At 38.1% G+C, this 22,191-nt stretch overlaps 3 protein-coding genes across 4 annotated transcripts; 2 read left to right on the plus strand and 1 right to left on the minus strand.

The window, feature by feature from the left end:
- Window positions 1-21,029, plus strand: LOC129791794 (vigilin). 2 transcript variants are annotated; one of them, XR_008750744.1, is made up of 10 exons: window positions 1-115; window positions 247-326; window positions 4,801-4,884; window positions 4,996-5,135; window positions 6,542-7,546; window positions 7,613-8,236; window positions 8,631-9,374; window positions 10,921-11,597; window positions 11,677-12,300; window positions 20,594-21,029. XR_008750744.1 is itself a non-coding variant. In XM_055830300.1 (9 exons), the coding sequence occupies exons 3-9, from the start codon at window positions 4,869-4,871 to the stop codon at window positions 12,227-12,229; spliced, it is 3,759 nt and encodes a 1,252-aa protein (XP_055686275.1). In that variant the 5' UTR covers window positions 1-115; window positions 247-326; window positions 4,801-4,868; the 3' UTR covers window positions 12,230-15,254. The 2 variants fall into 2 exon arrangements, 1 of the variants encoding a protein (XP_055686275.1); XM_055830300.1 differs by lacking the exon at window positions 20,594-21,029 and having other exon boundaries at window positions 11,677-15,254.
- Window positions 1,162-4,596, plus strand: LOC129792000 (uncharacterized). The gene is made up of 2 exons (XM_055830711.1): window positions 1,162-3,828; window positions 3,920-4,596. The coding sequence occupies exons 1-2, from the start codon at window positions 3,505-3,507 to the stop codon at window positions 4,103-4,105; spliced, it is 510 nt and encodes a 169-aa protein (XP_055686686.1). The 5' UTR covers window positions 1,162-3,504; the 3' UTR covers window positions 4,106-4,596.
- LOC129791936 (tetratricopeptide repeat protein 19 homolog, mitochondrial) lies at window positions 21,007-22,155 on the minus strand. The gene has a single exon (XM_055830606.1). The coding sequence runs from the start codon at window positions 22,105-22,107 to the stop codon at window positions 21,034-21,036; it is 1,074 nt and encodes a 357-aa protein (XP_055686581.1). The 5' UTR covers window positions 22,108-22,155; the 3' UTR covers window positions 21,007-21,033.
- Window positions 22,156-22,191: the final 36 nt, after the last annotated feature.

The raw sequence follows: 22,191 nt of genomic DNA on the forward strand, positions 1-22,191 counted from the left end.
TTTTTTTCAAAAGTACTACAAACATCCATTTTGTAAAGTGTCTCAGGGTGGTCTTGTCTATGAGGAATTTTTTTCTCATTGCATCGCATATTTGAGGAATTTTCTCAATCTCCCGGTGCGTTTCCCATCACTTACATAATTAATTCCATTCCCCATTGATCATTTATTGTATTTGTGTACCCTTTGCCATGAAACTGTGACTATTTCATCAGGTTTTAATGCAATAATTGTACGACGTGCTTTCAGGACTTTGACACGTAGGTGGAATTCAAGCTGGATTTGTGAACTTGATCTTATTCTAAACCGGACTTACTGGAGGCAGTAGAGTGAGTATTTTATGTTTTTTGCAACATATTTTCCACCTGTGGGGCATTTTGGGGCAACAATTGGCATTCCCCGGGCTTCGTGAGCATCTCAAAATAGCATTTTATGTGTGCGTGAGGTGCCCAAAGAAAAAACTTGCCTTTTCTCCATGACCACGTCACGAGAAATTTCTTCGCGTTAGCACCACGAAGAGACCACAAAGTTCCCCCGGGGAACGTCCCATTGTGGTCAGAGGATGTGTCGTCGTGGTTTCCGGGACGCTATGTGGGGGACTTTTGGGTACAAAGGCAGGAGGAAAAGTGAACGAGAGAGGTGAAAAATCGCGGACCGGAGGTTGCGTAAAATGGCAAAAGAAAGACATTCGGAGTTTTCTTATCTTGTGTGCCTGCCTGCCTCTGTTGCCACGTGTATCGGACATTCACCAGACTCTCAATATTACTCTGCTACTGCTCCCAGATCTCATCTCATTGTCGTCCTTATCTCTCTCCTAGTTTTATTTCTCATCACACTTGAGGTGGCAGGAGTGCAATACCCTCCTCCTTTATCCTTTTTTATTGTAAACATTTTCAGAACTTTTCTTTTGAATTAATTTTGAGGTTTAGGATTGAAGTGATTGAACCCTGTATAATGTGTGGCTATTTATTAATTTTTTTCTAATAACTACAGTGGGACCCCAGTACAACGACGGCTTGGTTGAACTACTCTCGCGCATTGAAAATAATGAGTGTGAAGAGTACATCCGAGTGGTCGTTGTACTGGGGTCCCACTGTAATGGAAAAAAAATTTAAGGATATTCTATGATTTATTTTTTTAAAGATTGTGTGAGGTTCTTTTTGTTTTATTTTTATTTTTCGAAGAAAGTTTTTGATTTTCAATTTAATTTTTTATTATTTGACTTATAAGGAAATATTTAAAGGGATACGCAGAGCCAAGTCCTTCAGGACCTTAATCCTGTACGTATTTTCATTATTATGAACGTACTGCTTTAATAGGATTTTTTTTTTAAATTGTTCTTTGTTTTTATTTTAGAGAATGTAATATAAAGAAAAATTAAAATTAAAATTTTTAAACTCTGTACCATTTTTGATTGATCAATCTTTAGTCAAAAACTAAGATAATAAATATATATTTTTTGCTAATAATTTGATTTCTTGTTTTGCATTAAAATATTCATTTTTTTTTCTTTAAAGAAAATCTGAAAGAAATTTTCATCTTCCCTACTTTTATAAATGATTTATTTTGTTCAATTTAAGAAAATTATTTTTAAATCATAAATCATTATTGAATCAATTGAATCTTCTAAATATTTAGAATACATAGTAGACACTTAAACTGAGAAGGAAGGTACATAATGCCTCTAAAATTGTTAACACCTTAAGATTGCAAAAATCAGTTATTGTGTGTTTATAAGCAAAATAAAAGAAAGAAAGCTCTTTTTTATTTTCTCAGATGCACAATCTTATCTTAACCACATAATTGTTATCATAAAATTGTATTTTTTCGGTGTTAAATAATGTCGATTATATAAAATAAAAACCACTGTTCTGCGACAATTACTTAAACGATAAATCATATTGCAAGTCATGCTTGCACACAATAAATTAACGACAATTTGTAAAACTCATTGATAAAAATACTATTCGTAAATTCAGTTAAATAATTCGATAAAATAAACGAATTGCCTGTCCCAATACATAGTCAGTTAAAACTGCTATATAGAGGAGACTGGGGCAATTTAGTAATTAAAGAGATTCGAACTCGAAAGAAAATCATATTAAAGTCTAGTTCTTTGGACAATTTTTAGCAGCAAAAATCTAATAATATTTTACTACTAAAACACTTTTTTTTTTAAAATATTTTTTGGTGATTTTGTTTTTTTTTTTTACGTATAAAAGTCAATTAATTAATTGACTGGTATCACTGAGACAAGGTTTCAAAATCTTGATTTTTAATTGATTTTTTTTGGTTTTTAATTATTTCAAAACCAAAATCATTAACACGTTAAAAAGTAATAACGTGTAGAAAATTTTTAGTCATGTAAAAAATAAATTACCCAGCTGGTCTATGCTTCTATTCTTAGGGTGTATTATACAACTTTCCGAGGTGCTAGAGAGCTGTACGAACATTTTTTTTAGCCACAGAGCAGCTCGTAGAGTTACATAATACATCCTCTAATTGAAATATCTCTCTAAATGCGAAAAAAAAGTTATAAAATCGTTTTTTTACGCGACGTATAGTAAAATAGTTGATCGTGTCATTAATGTTTACCCGGCTGGCCAATAGTCATTTTTTATTCTTTTTCCCTTATTGGGATATTTTTTCTTTGTTCTTGTAGAAAAAACTCAAAAAGGGTTCATTCTGATAAAAATCTTTTCTTTTATTTTCTAACAAGTTAAAAGATGTTCTAAGATTTTGACAGTTTATGTTTTTAAATCGTTCTAATGTCGTTTAATAAAAGTTAAACAATTAATTATTGTTTTTCAAGAAAACAGAAAGATCTTTAAAGATCACTGGAAAAGAAATTTTATTTTGAAAAGTTGATTGAAGAAAGAAATAAAATGTTAAAATCTTTTAAGATTTTTCCCAGAATACCTAAAATCCTATAACTGACGAATTGTAAATAAAAAAAGAAAGGAAAAGAAAAGATTTTTATCAGAATCTACCCGTTAACCCTTTAAGGTCTATTGGGTCATACGCTGACCTGTAAAATATTTTGAAATATAAAGAATAAAGTTCTAAATAAAAGAGAAAAAGATGAAATTAGAAAGAAATCTATTGCAAGACCAGGGTGTGGGAAAGGTAACAAAAGCCAGGAAGTGCTAAAACAACCACGAATAGAATAACTAGAATAAATTTAAATTAAAAAAAACATGTCTCTATACTAATTGTAATTAAATTTATTCTGGTGAATTAGTGGCACATCCAAGCAATTGGCGTTGCCATTATAAAATACATGTCTTGTCTTTTGTGGACTCACAGTCGAATAAGTGCATTTGTCGTGAAAAGTTGGTGTCTTGTGCTCTTTTATTCTTAAAAAAAAAAGAAGAGAAAAAGTGTTTTATTTGGTGGTGAATTAGCACATAGAAGAAGACGATTAATAAAAGAGAAAAAAAGAGGATTCACCTATTGAAGAGAAGTTACCTTTGAGGAAGATAGAGAGCAGATAGAGAAGAAAAAGAAATGGATATTGCGGATCAAATGACGTCAATGCCAACACCAAAATCCATCTTTGACTTTCGCGAGATCGATGCGAATGGGAATGCAGTTCCGTTGGAGGTGTACAAGGGGAAAGTGTGTCTGATTGTGAACATATCGTCAAATGATGCTGGCACATTGGGTAAATTCAAACAATTGGATACACTCAATCGAAAGTACGAGGATCACGATTTTGCCATTCTCCTGTTCCCGTGCTCGCAATTTGGCCCAAGGAATTCCATGAGTGAAATCGTGAATATGATCGAAAGAGAGCACCTCCGTGTTGGTGATTTATTCCAAGAAATTGATGTTAGTTCTCTTATTCTTAATTCTCTTTTTTTATCCTTTTTTCCTTTTGGATCATCTCTGATACAGATTTTTTTTAAACTCTTTGCAACAGGTCAACGGGTCAAAGGTGTCAACACTGTATAAATTCCTCAAAGCAGAACGTCCGGGGAATATGGGTGGATTCATTAATTGCAATTTCACTATATTTGTAATTGATCGCAATGGGTATCCTGTGGAACGTCTCAATCCAAATGTTCATCCCTATGTGTTGGAAGATACCATTGAGAAATATTTTTGAAAGAAACTTCTGAAAAAAATCTCTCAAATTACGCGAGAAAGCAAAATTATTAGTTGTTTGGTTTGGCATGTAGATTATAAGAAAGAAATTTACATACAAGTACATAATGCACAATGTTATAGACCCTCAATGCAATGGGTGGCAAATTGAAAGGAGTTTTCGAGAGTTCATCAACCTCTTCTTCCTATATAGCAAAGCAATGCCATAACTGCAGAATCATTTAAACAAAAAGGAAATGTAAAAAAAAGAAGCGTTGAGTGGTCTTTAAATAGCAAAAAAAAAAGAGAAGAAAAATCATGAATAAATTTCTTTAAAAAAAAGTAAATGGCAAGAAAAAGAGAAATGATTTAAAAGGAAATAAAAAAAAATTGCAAAGCTGTTTTTACTTGCCCCACTGTGGATGTGCATTGTCCTCCCGGTGTGTGTGCTTTTTTTTTAATTTTTCTTTTTTGAGTAATAAAAACAGAAAAAAACGCGACGGAAGTTCAAAATGTGTTTTATTCTCTCTCCACGTGGCCCTTGACCTAAAGTCCCAAGTCTACCTGCTGTCTGTACGGTTTTACTTCTACTTTTGCCATTTCTTTTTCGTGTCTTTACCACGCATTTTCGCGAGTAAATTTTACATTTTCCAGAAATAAATTATATTAGTTGAAAAAATGCCTAAAGATATTTTATTTATTTATTTTTTCTTCTAGTGCTACTGTAACGACTTGGATTGGAATAGGACTCTACTCTTCTGAATTCAGACTAAACATTAGCAAGGATGGAGGAAATTTCTGGTATGTTTTACATTTCTTTTTTCTTTTTTTAATTAATTATTTCTCAATTTTTGGAGTTTTCTAAGTTAGAATTTTGTTTTAAAAAATAAATAAATAAATAAAATATTTTAGGTACTTTACCGATTGCCGAACATTCGGCAGCTGGTTTTAACTACGACGATTTATTCCCGGCTCTCCCCGAGAGTTCAACCCCGGCACCGCCAATCCATAATGCAACAACCATGAGAGTTGGAAGCAGCGTTGTGACTCAAGTAAGTGAATTAATTTTCAGAGCACCTCCTTGATGATTTCCGACTCTAGGAACTTACTAACCCATTAAGCAGAGCTTACTTTTCTAAGCAAAAAATTGATGATTTTCATTGAATTTTCCTGGACAGATATTCTTTTAAATTTTGACCGAGTGTGACTTTTTAGATTCTAGGGCGGAATTCACTACTCAGTCGGACTTAAAATTTTAAGTCGGTCTTAAGGTTTTAAGTCAGATTTTTTTAAGTCGGTCTTAAAATTTTTATAAAATAAAAAATAAATAAAATTAATAAAACAATAAATAAAAAAATTAAATAAAACTAAAGAAAAAATAAAAAAAAAATACAATAAAAATATTATAAGGAAGTCCTAGACTTGATAGCGCAGTAGAATTAACTGAAAATGACCCCATTAAGGTAAAGGACTGAAAAGGACTTTATTATAATATTTTTATTTCATTTTATTTTTTTTATTTTATTTTATTTTAATTGTTTATTTTATTTATTTTATTTTATTAAAACCTTAAGACCGACTTAAAATTTTAAGCCCGACTGAGTAGTGAATTCCGCCTTATATTGTAGCGCCCGACTCACTATCCAGCAAATATTAACATGCTCATAGAGTGAGTACCCTTAGATTGGCAGTAACTGTAACGGCTGCCCACCCCTTGACGACGATCTTCTGCCCTCAGGTTACAAACCTAGAAATAGGCGAAAGAGTATAAGAATCCACAAGAGAATGTAGGAGAGCACAGAGAGAATAATTATATGAGAGAATAGTAGAGAGTGATGATGAGAGTAGAGTTAGTCGTAGCTCAGCCTTGTTCGGAGATAGCTGTGAGTGTGAAGTGCTCTGTAATTTCAAGTGATGACGAGGGTTGAGGTTACTGGGGGAGTTGACCAGAGTCCCTTGTGGCGCCCTTCCCATGCAGGGCGCCACAATAGTTATCATAGTTTCATATTTGATCATGGAAAATGGGATATCTTGCAAAAAGGATACGTTTTTTCCACAATTACCTAACCTCTAAATTTTTTTTGTCCGGAAGTTTTTGTGTTAAATTCCGGGAGTAAAATTATGGAAAATTGTGAAAATTTTTTAAATATTTCTTCAATGAAATCTTATTTGTTACCACCGTAGTTTCCGAACTATACAAAAATTTGGATATGATCCTTTCCAGGACATCCGTTAGAGATCAAAATAACTTTTTTCCGGGAGTTAAATATCTCGAGAACATCAAGTCCAAAAAATTATCCAAAAATAGTTCAGAGATCACAGAAATGAATCCTCTTTGACTATCCAAAAATATTTTGCTAATTTACAAAGGGATCTAGGGGCGAGAACTAACCACACACAAAGAAAAATTAGAATGTTAGAAGACTTTTTTGTAATGTGAGAAAAAAATTCTCGACAGGTGTTTCGTGTCCCGTATAGCGAGCGCAAGTTTGATTCGGAGAAATTTGGTGAAGGTGAATCTCTGCGCACGTGTCAGAACATCATGAAGGACACTGGGGCACATATTGAGATTTCAAGTGGAAAGGATCTCTCGTTGACTTTCTTGATTTCGGGCAAGCATTCGGAGGTTCTTGATGCACGTCGCAAGATTCTCGTTCACTTCCAAACGCAAGCGAGTAAGCAAATTCCCATCCCGAAGGAGCATCATCGGTGGATTTTGGGGAAGAAGGGTGAACGTCTCAAGGAGCTGGAGAAGGTGACGTCTACTAAGATTTCCGTACCCAATATCTCCGAAGATAGTGACCTCATTACAATTGCTGGCACAAAGGAGGGCATCGAGAAGGCAGAACATGAGATAAAGACCATTAGTGATGAGCAGAGTCGCAAGGCAATGGAGAAGATTGTTGTGCCGAAGGTCTATCATCCCTTTATTCTTGGTCCCTTCAATGAGAACCTCAATAAGATGATTGAGGAGACTGGGGCACGTATTAACGTTCCACCGCAGTCCGTGATGAAGGATGAGATCATCATTACGGGTGAGAAGGAGGGCGTTTTTGAGGCCAAGTCTCGCATTGAGGCGATCTACAAGGAGATGGAGAGCAAGTGCACAACGGTGAGCATGGAGGTGCCACGAGAGCAGCATAAATATGTGTCGGGAAATCGTGGATCGACCATTCAGGAAATTCTCCAACTCACCGGTGTGTCCGTTGAAATTCCACCCAATGATTCCACCACGAACACCATTATTCTGCGTGGACCGCAGGAGCATCTGGGAGATGCCCTGAGTACGGTTTGTGCTAAAGCCAATAGCGTCAAGAGTGTGCAGATTAATGCACCAGCATGGATCCACAAGTACATCATTGGACGCAAAGGGGCAAACATTAAGGAGCTCAGTGCGGAATTTGTCAATGTTCACGTTGAATTTGGGGACAATCGTATCAAGATCGAAGGTCCACCTGATCAGGTAAAAAACTACAAAAATGATTTACTATACTTGAAGATTTTGCGATAACATTTGTCCTTGAAACAGGTGAACAAGGCTAGTGAGCAGTTGTCCGCAATTGTCGATGATTACGTGAATAAGCTCACATACCGCGATATGACTGTCAATCCGAAGCACTACAAGCACATCATTGGTAAGGCTGGTACGAATATTAATCGTTTGAAGGATGAGCTGGATGTGGTGATTAATATTGAGGAGAAGGATGGGTTGAATCGCATCCGGATTGAGGGTCCCATTGATGGGGTGCTCAAGGCGGAGAAGGAGCTAACGGAGAAGATTGAAAAGTTGGAGAATGAAAAGGAAAAAGACGTAATAATTGATCATCGTCTCTTCCGCACAATTATCGGTGCAAAGGGGGAGAATATCAAGGAGATTCGCGAGCGCTTTAAGCAGGTGCAAATTATGTTTCCCAATCTCAATGATAAGACAGACATCGTGAAACTCCGTGGGCCCAAGGATGACGTTGATCGGTGCAGTAAGCATTTGCTCAAAATTGTCAAGGATCTTCAGGAGTCATCATTCATTATGGAATTGCCAATTTTCAAGCAATTCCACAAGTTTATCATTGGGAAAGGTGGTGCCAACATCAAGAAGATTCGCGATGAGACACACACGAAAATTGACTTGCCAGCCGAAGGGGATGAGAATGAGGTGAGATCTTTTCTTTCCTTTTTTTTGTGAAGCTTTAATGGGAAAGCTAGGGTGGCGATAGGTCAATCGGCTAACGCTCCGATTTGATCATACCCAATATCGCTACGAAGCGGGTTCGATTCCCTGCTGGGTAGATTTTCTACCTTTCCTTGGCCAAGCGTTTCCTAATACCGGTTTCCTTCCCATTCCTCTCTTTCGCACAAAATAATGTGTGCACAGAGAAGTGCACACACACAAAAAATAAAATCGCACAAAAAACAATCACACAAAATCAAAGTGAGATCAATAGAACTTCACTCCACACAAAAACTGCGGGCGATATTGAATAAAAATCCCCATAAAATCCTACCTAATGGGAAAGCTTTGATTTCTATTATTCTCTAAACGAATACAGGTGATCATGATTACGGGAAAGAAGGAGAATGTTCTGGAGGCACGTGATCGCATCAAGAAGATTCAGGATGAGCTGAGTGATATTGTGACTGAGGAAATTGTAATTCCGCCAGAATATTATAACTTTATCATTGGTGCTGGTGGTAAGCTCATCTCTTCCATCATGGAGGAATGTGGGAATGTGTCAATAAAATTCCCAAGTCCCGAATCGAAGAGTGACAAAGTCACAATTCGCGGGCCAAAGGAGGATGTGCAGAAGGCGAAGCAACAACTAATTGAGATGAGCAACGAACGTCAGCAGAGCTCCTTTACGGCCGAAGTGCGTGCAAAGCAGCAACATCATAAATTTCTCATTGGTAAGAATGGGGCATCAATTAGGAAGATTCGTGACAATACGGGGGCACGTATTGTCTTCCCAACAAGCACCGATGAGGATAAGGAGGTGATCACCATTATTGGGCGCAAGGATAGCGTAGAGGCGGCACGGCAGCAACTTGAGCTTATTATCAAGGATATTGATAATATTGTTGAGGATGAGATCACTGTGGATCCCAAGCATCATCGGTACTTTGTGGCAAAACGCGGTGAGGTGTTACATCGTATTGCTGAGGAATGCGGTGGTTTGCTCATCTCCTTCCCGCGTCCGGGTGTCGATAGTGATCGTGTGACACTCAAAGGGGCACGAAATTGCATTGATGCAGCCAAGCAGCGCATTCAGGAGCTCATCCATAATTTGGAAAATCAGGTAAAGTAGGAATCTTACTTAACTTTTCACGAATTTTCCTGGACAAGATTCTTTTCAAATTCTATCCGGGTGTGGCTTTTAAGATTCTACAATTATCCTAGATTCACATTTGATCATGAAAAAAATGGGATATCTTGCAAAAAGGATGCAATTTTTCCGCAATTACCTAACCTCTAAATTTGTTTTGGTTAACTTTTTTTTTTATTTAATTTTATTACGGGTTCCATCCGTTTAGATGATTTCCCCGATTAACTTTTTTGTCCGGGAGTTTTTGTGTTAAATTCCGGGAGTGAAATTATGGAAAATTGTAAATTTTTTAAAATATTTCTACAATGAATTCTTATTTGGTACCACTGTAGCTCCCGAAATATACAAAGCAATTTGAAGTTTGTACACTTTTCTTCCTGGAACGATTTGATATGTTCCCGGAAAGTGCCATAAGTGGCTGGAAGTTGTGTAGTCATCCTGCCCAATGCATTAGGAAGTTTCTAAGGGATCTTAGGAATCTCCTTTTCAACACTCAGCTGATCTTTGATGTCATTTTGGGGTCCAAATTTGTCCATTTAGGAAGTCATCTTTGCAATTGCGTGAAGCATTTTTATAGACTCAGATTTTGATCCCTAAATGGAATCAAGGATCAGCCGGGTGTTGAAAAGGAAGTTCTTAAGATTCCTTAGAACCTTCCTGATGCAATGGTCAGGATCACTGCACAACTTCCATCCACTTATGGCACTTTCCGGGAACACATCAAACCATTCCTGGAAGAAAAGTGTACAAACTTCAAGTTGCTCTCCGGGTGTGACTTTTAAGATTCTATAGTTATCCTAGTTTCACATTCGACCATGGAAAATGGGATATCTTGCAAAAAAGATGCAATTTTTCCGCAATTACCTAACCTCTAAACTTTTTTGGTTAATTTTTTTGTCCGGGAGTTTTTGTGTTAAATTCCGGGAGTGAAATTATGGAAACTTGTAAATTTTTTAAAATATTTCTACAATGAATTCTTATTTGGCACCACTGTAGCTCTCGAAATATACAAAAATTTGGACGTGATCCTTTACAGGAGCTGTATTCTCTAAGAGTGAAAAACTCTCGTGATAAACTCCCGAAGGTTTTTTGCAGGAAAAAGTGAGGAAAACTACGTGATCTTGATTCTCTAAGAAAAATAATACATCCGTGATAAACTCTCGTAAGATTTTCCCGGTTTTCACGTTTCTTTTAAAGCGCTAAATCCTTCAGGAGTTTATCACGGGAGTTTTTCCCTCTTAGAGAATTTGTGCCCAGGACATTCGTAAGAGGTCAAAATAGGTTTTTTCCGGGAGTTGAATATTTCGAGAACATCAAGTCCAAAAAATTATCTAAAAATAGTTCAGAGATCACAGAAATGAATCCTCTTTGACTATCTTAAAACATTTTATTAATTTACAAAGGGATCTAGGGGCGAGAACTTAATGGGCTACAATGATGAAGCTCATGAAAAGCATTTTCTTCTAAACTAAATTATATTTTTCTTGTCTTTCTCATTGAATCCTTTCGCGCTGTGTAGGTGACAATTGAATGCGTAATCCCACAGCGTCATCATCGTACTGTTATGGGATCACGAGGGCGAAAGGTGCAAGAGATCACGGCACGGTATGATGTGCAAATTAAATTCCCCGATCGTGAGCTCAATAGTGCTGAATCAATGACGGAGCTCAATGGTGGCGATGGGGGTGCCACTGGTGGTGCTCCAGCTGAGGAGGCTGGTGTCCGTACGTGCGATGTGATCAAGATTACGGGCAATAGTGAGAAGTGCGAAGCCGCCAAGCAGGCACTATTTGATTTAATTCCCATCACGCAGGAAATTAATGTTCCCTTCGATTTGCATCGGTCAATTATTGGGCAAAAGGGGCAGAATGTGCGTGAGCTAATGCATCAGTATGATGTACACATTGAACTTTCACCGCCTGATCAGAAGTCCGATGTGATTAAGATCACTGGGGCGGCTGCAAATGTGGAGGATGCCAAGGAGGCCGTACTGAAGCGTGTTGAGGAGCTGGAGCAAGATAGGAAGGATCGTGAGCTGCGATCATTTGAGCTAAAGATTGAAATTGATTCAGACTACCATCCCAAGATTATTGGACGCAAAGGGAATGTCATCAATCAAATTCGTGCTGATCACGGTGTACAGATTTCCTTCCCTAAGAAAGATGATGCAGCTGACAATATTATCACCATCCAGGGGTTAGTTTCACGCAAATTCTTTTCTTTTTATTTGTTTGTTTTCTAACAAAAGTTTTGATTTTTTCTTTCCCGCGTAAAGGTATGAGCACGCTGCGTATGCAGCTCGCGATGCAATAATGAAAATTGCAAATGCACTGAATAACCTCGCCAAGGAGACTGTAGAAGTTGACGTACGCATCTATCCGCGTCTCATTGGGCAACGTGGACGCAATATTCGGCGCATAATGGATGAATTTAAGGTTGAGGTGAAATTCCCCAAGACAGGTGATGCAAATCCGAATGTTGTCACAATTGTTGGCAATGAGGATGCAGTGGCTGAGTGCAAGGATTACATACTTAATCTTGAGGAGGAGTATCTGCAGGATGTGGCAGATGCACAGCCGGCCTATCAGCCAATGAGTGTGAGTGACGTGTTTGAGGAGGCGCTCACGAAAAGTGGCCTTAATCATCGCTCCGGCGGCGAGTCTGCTGGTCAGCCGCCCAAGGGTTTCGTGGTGAAGGGGGCCCCATGGCAAAAGAAGGCACCCAATACGTCCTCACATGAGGATTTCCCGGATTTTGGACTGGGAGCCAATACCCCCGCCACCAATGATACTCCAACTCTCTCCTCGGCCTGGGGGCTTCCGCGCTAAATGAAGAAAAAAAGAAGAAGAAGCAAGCAGAGGAAGAATGTGGACTGGGGGGGGATTCATCACAAAGATCCGTAAGTTGAATGACAATATTTTTTTTATTTATCATTTTTTTCATGCAATTTGCAAGCAAATTTTGCTAATTTGTGTGATCATTATGTAATGCTGATAATGCACATAAATATTTACAACATCAAAGTCAGTTTAGGAGAAAAAAATCATGATAAGAAACTCCTCCTCCCTTGTTGCTGATAAAGACAAAATGTTGCCATAGAGAAAATCAATTAGATTGTGCAGCAGCCTGATGGAATTATTATTGATGCTGGAAAGCATAACTATGCTGATTTTCCTCAATTTCTCAGACAATCTTGACTTCTTAAGATTTCTCAAGTTTTTTTTTTAAGGATAACTTAAGATGTTTTAAGTTTTTTTAAGCGAAAGTAAAGAGTTCTTAAGAAATTTTGAGATTTCAGGGCGGAATTCACTAATCAGTCGGATTTAAAAATTTACGTCGGTTTTTAATTCGATCTTAAGGTTTTCAGTCAGTTTTTTTAAGTCTGACTTGAAAATTTTAAGTCAGTCCTAAAGTTTGTAAGTCGGTCCTAAAATTTTTGAGTCAGATTAACAAATTGCATATTTTTCAATAAATTTTACAAATTTTTATGTTTAGAGATTGTCAGATGCACTTATTAAAACTTAAAAAATTGAAAAGTTTGCTGATTACACTTAATCTGACTTAAAAATATCAAGATCGACTTACAAATTTAAGACCTATTTACAAATTTGTAAGTAAGACTTGAAAAAACTGACTTAGAACCTAAGGTCCGACATAAATTTTAAGCCCGACTTTTAATTTTCTAAAGACTATTTATGTGTCCTTAAGAAAACCTCAAGATTTTTTAAAAGGATTCCTAGACGAAAGTTTAAGATTTCTTAAGTCTAACTCAATCGGGCTAAACGCATTTTTTTTCAATGCCCAAAGATGATCAAGAAAAATATCGAGGACTACATTGTAAAATAAAAACGGCTAAGTCGGCTAACTTTGTATGGGCTCAATGTAGCCATTCATATGAAATTTAGCCCGATTCAGCTTTACTTAAGAAATCCTAACTTTCATCCAAGAATACCTACTTAAAAAATCTTAAATTTTTCTTAAGAAAAATTGAGAATTCTTAAGACATAAATAAATAAATCTTTAGAAATTTTAAAATTTTTAATCTTAACTTTTGCTTAAGAAAACTTAAGAAATTCTTTAAAAAATCTCTATAATCTTAAGAAATCTTAAATTTTACTTAAGAAAACTTAAAGCAAACTTATGATTGGAAAAAAATTCCACAATATTTAATTAGAAAATTACATTTTATTTATTCAACAAAAGGAGTCTATTCATTTTTAGAATTTTTGTCGTTTTAAAGCAAATGGGTTTTTATCCTGATTTTAATTATTCGAATCTTTGGAAATATTCGGAATATTTGTTAATATTCACATGCTTCGCTAAAGAAATCCAAATATTAGTTTTTTGTCTCAAAATAGTTCAGATTGAGGAGCACAGAAACATAAAGGGCTCTCGGGGCTCTCGGGTTAGGTCCCGGAGCCACACCAACTTGCGTTGGTGCTCCTGTCGCATCGCCTCTTTTTCTGAAATATTAAAATTAAAATAAATTAGGAACACAAAAATTAATTTTTATTATAAAATATTTTCAGTCCCTATTAGACCTCGGTCGCTATCGGGCGTATATAAAAATCAGTCCGCGCTAAAGTGAATAAAAGTGAAAAATTGTGAAGTGGCTGCAAAGTGCAAACCCCACAAACCTTACTCAAATTCCTCAATAAATCCTTCCTTTTCTCTAAATTCAAAAATAATTTTTCTAAATAAATAAATAATATATCTTGCCCTTGGGGGGGCTCCCCCCAATGGATGTATTAACGGACATTCATAAGGGAGGTTTTCCCTCCCTTACAACAAAAACTTTCTTTAATACCCAAAAATTTGGGAAACACCTGTTGGTTACCAATGGTAACAAAGAGCTAAAGAAACTGAATGTGTTCCAAGCCTATGATGCTCTTCAGGTGCTCTCCCCTACGGGGATTGCCCACGTGTCTTGGCTCCCGAGTGGCGACTTTTTAATCACTCCAAAATCCCAAGAGGATTATGACTCAATCAAGAAGACAACATCCATGGCTGGTATCAAGGTCGAGGTAAAGGAGGACAAGAAAAATGCTGTTCAAGGTAGGATCCATTGCAAATATTTAATTGGCATCGAGAAGAAGGAGATCTTGGAGCGCCTCGCGTCCCAAAAGATCACCGACATCGAATGCATGAAGACTCGCGATGCATGCGGGAAACTTGTGGACTCCCCTGTACACTTGCTCACTTTTGATCTTGATGAGGTCCCTGAAACAATTGATGTCGGTTTTTTGCGTGTTCCCGTCCGGTTACACGTCCCATCACCAATGAGATGCCCCACATGCTTTGTGTTGGGCCACACAAAAAAGTGGTGCAAAATTGAAGAACCAGTATGCGGTCGGTGCGGATTAAAATTGAGTGCTCACTCTGAACAACCATGCAAAAATCCCCCGTCTTGCGTAAATTGCCACGGTTCGCACCCGAGCTATGATCGTCTATGCCCCGAATACATACTCCTCGAGGGTATCAACACTATTAAAGTCACTGAAAAAGTATCACTTGGTACAGCAAGAAAGCTCTTCTTCCAGAAGTATGGATCCAAACCTACGGTTATCGACAGAATAAACCAGTTGGGTTTGAAATCTTTCGCTGAAGTTGTTAAGCAATCCCCTCCACTCACACACAAAGGCCCTAATGCAACAAACTCCAAACACCACACTGATACATCTGCACATCAATCCAATCCGGAAAATCCACAAGAATTACAATCTCATAATGACAATATCACACAATCAGATGCACAAAACACACATGAGGCGAAAACATCCAAACACACAAAAAATGCAGAATCACACACCCAGAAAAACTCATCCCCAAAATCAAAAAACAAGACACCAAAAACAATTAACCCAGCAAGCACCCACCTGGCCAAATCCCAGAAAAAATATATTGCAGATTTGGAGGCTCGCGGTTTCAAAGGATTTGCTGATTCATCTGAGTCGGCTGAGGAGATCAACGAAACCTCTACACCTCCAAATGAACAACAGGAGGTACCAACCCCCACCACACAAAATACAGAAACAGAAAATGTTTCAAACACCACACAAAATAATGAAATTGAAAAAATTTCGCACAAACACAAAATCTCTCGAGAAATTCCCTATGAAGTGAGCTCTGAGGATGGGAGGTGCACCTCCCCATCTCATACAGAGTCCTCAACCTCCATGGAGATAAGCCCACTGAGAGGTTTTAAAAGGGGGCGTCCAGAATCTTCTTCTGGCTCCTGCAATGAATGTCCAACCTCCCCCGGGAGACGACAACCACGAAAAATTTTAGCAATCCCCGCACAAAACATTTTGGAAGGCCATAACTCTTCAGGACCAGGAGAGGGGCCTCCAATTGACCAATCACAATTATAATGGATCTAGTTGATAACAATGGATCCACAAACACACAACAAAGTCCAATTGCCGCATCACAGAACTCAAACAACATCACAACAGCCCGAACTCAATTGGCCAACAATTTCATCCAATGGAATTGCCGAGGCTACTGGAGAAGAAAACCAGAACTGGAACTACTCATCAAAGAATATTCACCAGTTGCAATCGCCCTGCAAGAAACACATCTTAATGATAATGGAAATATACCCTTCCTCAAAGGTTATTCAGGAGTCTTTTACAACTCTGCTGAGAACCCGACAAGAAGCAGCGGTGTTGCTCTACTTATTCAAGATGGGTGGCACTATGAAGAAATTACTATAAATTCCCCTCTAGAATTCATTGCAATAAAAATTAATTGGTTTCATAAATTAACTCTGGTTTCATTTTACAATCGACCTCAAGACAACCTCCCCAAAAATCAACTTAGCCACCTAATACGACAACTCCCTCGCCCATTCATAATTATGGGAGACTTTAATGCCTCAAATCCCTTATGGGGGAGTAACAGGCTCGACCAAAAGGGTAAAGCTATCCAGGAAATCCTAGAAGAGGAAAATCTTGTCGTCCTGAATAATGGTACATTCACTAATCTTTCCTTAGCACATGATACATTTAATGCAGTTGATATATCAATCGCTGACAACTCTTTTGCCGGAAATATCACTTGGACTACTCATAGTGATCTCTGTGGGAGCGACCATATCCCAATTATCATCTCAGATATAACACATGCACCACAACTACCCTCCCCTGTAGAAAAATGGAACGAGAAAGGAGCAGATTGGGATAGATTTACATCACTTTCAAATCTAAATGAGATGGATTTAGACTCCAGCATAGAAGATCAATATCAATTTATTGTCAATAAGATATACAGTGCAGCCTGTGAATCAATCCCTAGAATTTCTGGAAATGATAGAAGGAGGAAAGTCCCGTGGTGGAACAACGACATCAAAAATGCTATTAAGGAAAGGAAAAGAGCTCTAAGGCGCTTTAAAAGGCACCCCATGACAACACAACGGGATGAATATCTCCGAGCTGTAGAGGAAGTAGATAATCTTATAAATGATGCAAAGAAAGAATCTTGGCATGAATTTCTTCAGGAGATAAACCCGGAAACTTCAACTGCAGAGATGTGGAGACGAGTGAGGTCCATAAAAAGCAACCACAATCAACAAATAAAATTTCTTAGAGAAAACAATGCTATCATCACAGACACGAAAGAAATGGCGGATGCACTTGGGAGAAGATTCACTATACACTCTTCAGATTCAATACTCTCTTCTGATCAAAAACACAACAAAAATATTATCTCACAGGAAATCACAACTTTGCCGAAAAGAAACCACTACCCCGAACTTGACCTTCCATTCACCACAAAAGAGTTCGACGGGGCTCTAACAAAAAGCAAAGGAAAATCAACTGGGCCAAACAATATATCCTACAATATGCTGAGAAATCTCTCAAAAGAAACTAAAGAAAGTATTCTATACTTCTTCAATCAAATGTGGATTCAAGGAACTTACCCTAACAATTGGACCTCAGCAAATATTATCCCTATTCCAAAATTCAAGGACCAAACACCAATTAATCCTGAATATCGTCCGATATCCCTCACAAATTGTGAATTAAAGGTTTTCGAAAGGATGGCAAGCTTTCGATTAAATTGGGTACTCGAGTCACATGGCCTTTTATCTCCATCACAATCTGGATTCCGAAAGGGTAGATCTACTATAAATTCTCTCCTAAAACTCACATACACTATCTACAAAAGCTGGGACAAAAATCACCATACTACATGTGTGTTTTTCGACTTAGAAAAAGCCTATGACAAAATCTGGAAGCCAACAATTATGAAGCAGCTCATCAAGTGGAATATTGGAGGCAATCTACTTTCTTTTATCGAGTTCTATTTGGAAAGGAGGGAAGCTAGGGTTTTTGTAAATGGAAAACCCTCAGACCCACACTCGTTCGAAAATGGAACCCCACAAGGAGGAGTTCTATCTGTTATCCTATTCTTAATAGGCATAAATAGCATCCAGGACCTTTTTCCGGTCAACTCTAATGTGAATCTCCTTTTATATGCTGATGATATAGCAATCTACTGTAGTGGGAAAGATAGATCCTTAATAGACGAAAAGCTTCAAACAAAAATTGATGAAATAGAAAATTGGGCAAAAATAAATGGGTTTAAATTCTCAAAAAGAAAAACTGCTGCTGTCCACTTTTGTAAGAAAAACCCGATGAAATGCTTAGGACAATCACTCCACTTTGGAAACACCGCCATCCCGTATGAAGAATCATATAAATTTTTGGGAGTTACTCTAGACCGAAAACTAAAATTCAAAAAACATATTAAGGATATTAAAACTGCATGCAGCCACAAGTTAAATATTCTCAGATGTCTATCGGGTTTAAAATGGGGAGGGCATAGGAAATCCCTTAAAACCGTTCATAAGGCTTGGATCATCCCGAAGCTAAACTATGGAGCTGAGATCTACTCTGTAGCATGTCATACTTCAATAAAACCCCTTATAGGATCCTACAATGAAGGCTTCCGATTAGCTTCTGGAGCTTTTCGAACTTCACGGGTGCCCAATATCTTGGCCGATATTGGTGCTCCTCCTGTAGACCTACAATGGAAAATCCAATGCTTCAAAACAGCTGCACGAATCCTGAGTTCTCCTGGTACATTGGGCCACAATGAGATAAAAAATCCGGAAGAAGCCCTACACTTCAGAGGGTACTTTGGTGAAGCAGTAAATACCATCCACAACAATCTCCTAAGAGAAAACCCATTAATTCCAAAACTAGTATCCAGTGAAGCTCCATGGCTCCTCGAAGAAGAATGGGTAGACCTATCCCTTACCGCTTTCCACCTAAAAACGGCTCCAGAAATAGAGGTGAAGGGACTCTTTGATGAGCTTTGCTCTAAACTCAATGTTACCCACTCCCAGATGGTTTTCACCGATGGATCGGCAGATGACAAAAAGAAAGGCCTTGCTGTTACCTCCATGAACACCAATATAGTAAACTGCAAATGTGATGATGAGTACAACATATTTGAGCTAGAATCCAAAGCCATCAGTCTGGCCGTCGAACACTGCAGCGAAATCCCTGATTTGGTCTGGGTAATCTTTTCTGATTCACTATCATGTCTTCTCGGAATTCTTAACATCAAAAACTGCCACCCCACAATCACCAAAATTAGATCCTCACTAATATCCTCAGGCGGGAGGATTAAGCTGGCCTGGATCCCCAGTCATAAGGGAATTGCAGGAAACACTAAAGCTGACCAGGAGGCAAAAGAAGCAGCAAACAAAATCTCACAGGATCTCAGCGAAATTCCCCTCAGTGGGCTCCTCTCAAAGATATTCTCCCACACCTCCCGTATCCACCAAGAGTGGATCATGGAAAACACACAAGGAATGGGGTCCTTGATGGGATACACCAATGAGGGTCTAGAAACTGCACCTGAATTGTCGAGGAGAGAGCAGACGATCATCGGGAGACTGAGGATCGGACACACACGCCTCACCCACAGCTTCAAAATGGTGAGAGGAGGACAACCTCCCCAATGCGAAATTTGCAACGACGTCCTGGACGTTATGCACCTCCTAAACGTGTGCAGAAAATATTCCGACCACAGAAGCAGGATCCTCGGCAACCTGGACTACACAACATGCCTAAAAGAGCCTGGCCACCACATTAAAATAATAAAGCTTATAGAAGCCATGGCGCTCTCCGCTGAAATATGAGTAGGGAAATTCCAGGCTGCACTCCGACAGGTTGACTGGGTGCAGACCTGGACCCGCCTTTCCCAATTGCACTCAATTATTTTTTCTCTTACTTTATTTTTCCTCAACCACTTTCACTCATATTTTCTACCCACAATATCCTCTATCACAAGCCTCCACACCACACGCATCCTTCAATCAAAACCTTGCAGCCACAAACACTCAAATGCCACACAAATCGTTTTTCACACAAACACTGAACACACAAACACTAAGGCGATATTAAAGAAGCCTTCTTAGTTCCAGTAGTAGTAGTAGTAGTATAAAATATTTGTTACCTTGGAGTGGGGTATCCATCTTTTGGACATATGTCCGCATAGACGTCTCCAGACGTTCCACCAAGACTCCATAGGCTTTCTTCCTCCTCATAAAATCCCTGCAGCGCTGCTCCAATTCCGTCTGTTCCTTCATGATTGTAATGCGGTCTTCCATGTTTTTATATGTGGTTTTTTTATTCTCTTTTGCACAAAATTGTTCAACCGTCCTGGTTGCCTTATGATCAATAACTGAGCAATATTGGATTTTAGCACACTGATTAAACCCAATATTGCACAATTATTGATGATAAGGCAAAAATATTTAATTAGAGCCTAAAAAAGGAATAAAAATCAAGTAAATTCAAGTCAAAAAGTAGTAAATTCAACTCTTAAAAAAAAAAGAATAAATTCAAGTCGAATTTTATTATTTAATTTGTAGTCCTAAAAAGGAAGAGATTGAGGAAGAAGAGGTTTAAAAATATATTTAAATGAAGCCTGAAAAGGACTAAATTCAAGACGAAATTTAGTAAATTCAACCATTAAAGGGCTAATTTTTTATTCCATTTCGAGTTATTCGTTTTTTTTTTTTTAGAAAAACATGTTCATTCAAATCAAAATATTGAGATCTCTGGAACTATTCAAATGATCCGCAATAAAAAACCTAAATATTCTGCAATTAAACACCCCTTGTTATAAATAGAGAAAAGAAGTAAAATAAAATTTAATTTAATTTTTCATTTCAGTTTGTGACGAGAAGGTGCAAAAAAAAATTATATTCTTTGGGACATGCGACTGGGAGGAATGTCGTTTTTTTTTGGGGGGGGAGTAAAAGGCGTGGAGCTATTTAAGGAGCAGAAAAATCACTGATGAGAAGTTAAAGGGAAAAAAAGGAAATAATCTAATATACAATAAGATTAGAAAGACGATAATGGATTGCTCTTTTAAAAGGATGTTCTACAGTGAGAAGAAAAAGGAAGAAAAAACATATAAGAAAATTATATATATACATTTAAAATGAGAAAACATTATACTAGAGGTAAAGTAAAGAAAAAAAACTAGAGAGAAAATCCCGCAGCGGAGAATTTTATTGCTGGGAAAATGCACTAATCCCCGGCATTTGAGTTGAGACAAGTGAAAACAATTGTAATAAAAATTCTTTTTTTCTTTTTTAATGAAAAATCTTTTATTTGTTTTTGGTTTTCCCTTCGCGGTGGCTGCGAATTTGCTCAAGACAGTAGTTTGCCTGCTCCAGGGATGTTTCATTTTCGGCTTTCTTGCTGAGACGCCATGAGAGGCTGCAAATCTCGGTGGCTTTCTTCAGGAGTCCCTGCTGAAGGTAGACAAGCCCGAGATTTGCCCGAAAGACATTTGCTTCGACAAAATCTGGGATTTCTTTGGATAATTCAATGGCTTTCTGGAGATGTTCTTCAGCAATGGAAACCTCCCCGAGGCGCATACAGACCACACCAAGGCTATTGAGTAGCATTAGTGATTCCTCTGTCACCTTGTCGTGTAGCTCACTGTACACCTCCCATGCTGCCTGAAAGCATTGCTTAGCCTCCGTGAGCCTATTAAGCTCCAGCAATGTCTGTCCGTACCAATTTTTCGTCATTCCCCACAATTCACGGAGATCCCGCAAATCCTCCTCCACATTCGGGACACGAAGCTTCTCCTCGAGCTTCTGTAGTGTCCAATCGAAGCCCTGTCGTGCCTTCTCGAGATTCCCCTGCAAACCAGCCATATGGGCAATTTTGGAGCTAATATGGAGCATTTTTATGTGATTCTCCTGGAAACCATCGCCAAAGAGACGTTGCATAACATTCACAAAGAGCTTCTCAGCCTTCTCGAAGTCTCCGCGTTCCAATGCCAAATTAGCCATCACGTCGTAAATGTAGGTAATTCCATCTTTGCTCTGCAACTCCTGAGCCATCCGGAGAGCAACGTGAAGCATCTGTTCTGCCTTATTGTGCTCCCCACGCTGAACACACAGAATTGATCGCTTAATAGTCATTATGAGCTTGTCCTCTGGGGTCTCCTCGCGCTCTTCGCGTGTCTTGAAGATGTTCCAGAAGTAGAAACTCCCCAAAAGGATATGTCCTCTGTAGCCAGCTGTGGGGAATTGAAGGGCAGGAACAAAGTGAGATTTTCGCGGGAATCCCCATCTGACATCCACAGATCTGCGTGTAGAAATACACTCTAAAGTACTACGAATACGATGGAATATCCTACTTCCTAGTCGGATTGCGTTAAATTGCATTTTTATGAGATTTTAACTTGGATGAAAACTCTTTAATAAAAACGTAAAAGTCAAATAGGAAAACATTAGAGGTTTGTGCCAAAA

Source organism: Lutzomyia longipalpis, chromosome 3, assembly GCF_024334085.1.
Source record: "Lutzomyia longipalpis isolate SR_M1_2022 chromosome 3, ASM2433408v1".
NCBI lineage: Eukaryota > Metazoa > Arthropoda > Insecta > Diptera > Psychodidae > Lutzomyia > Lutzomyia longipalpis.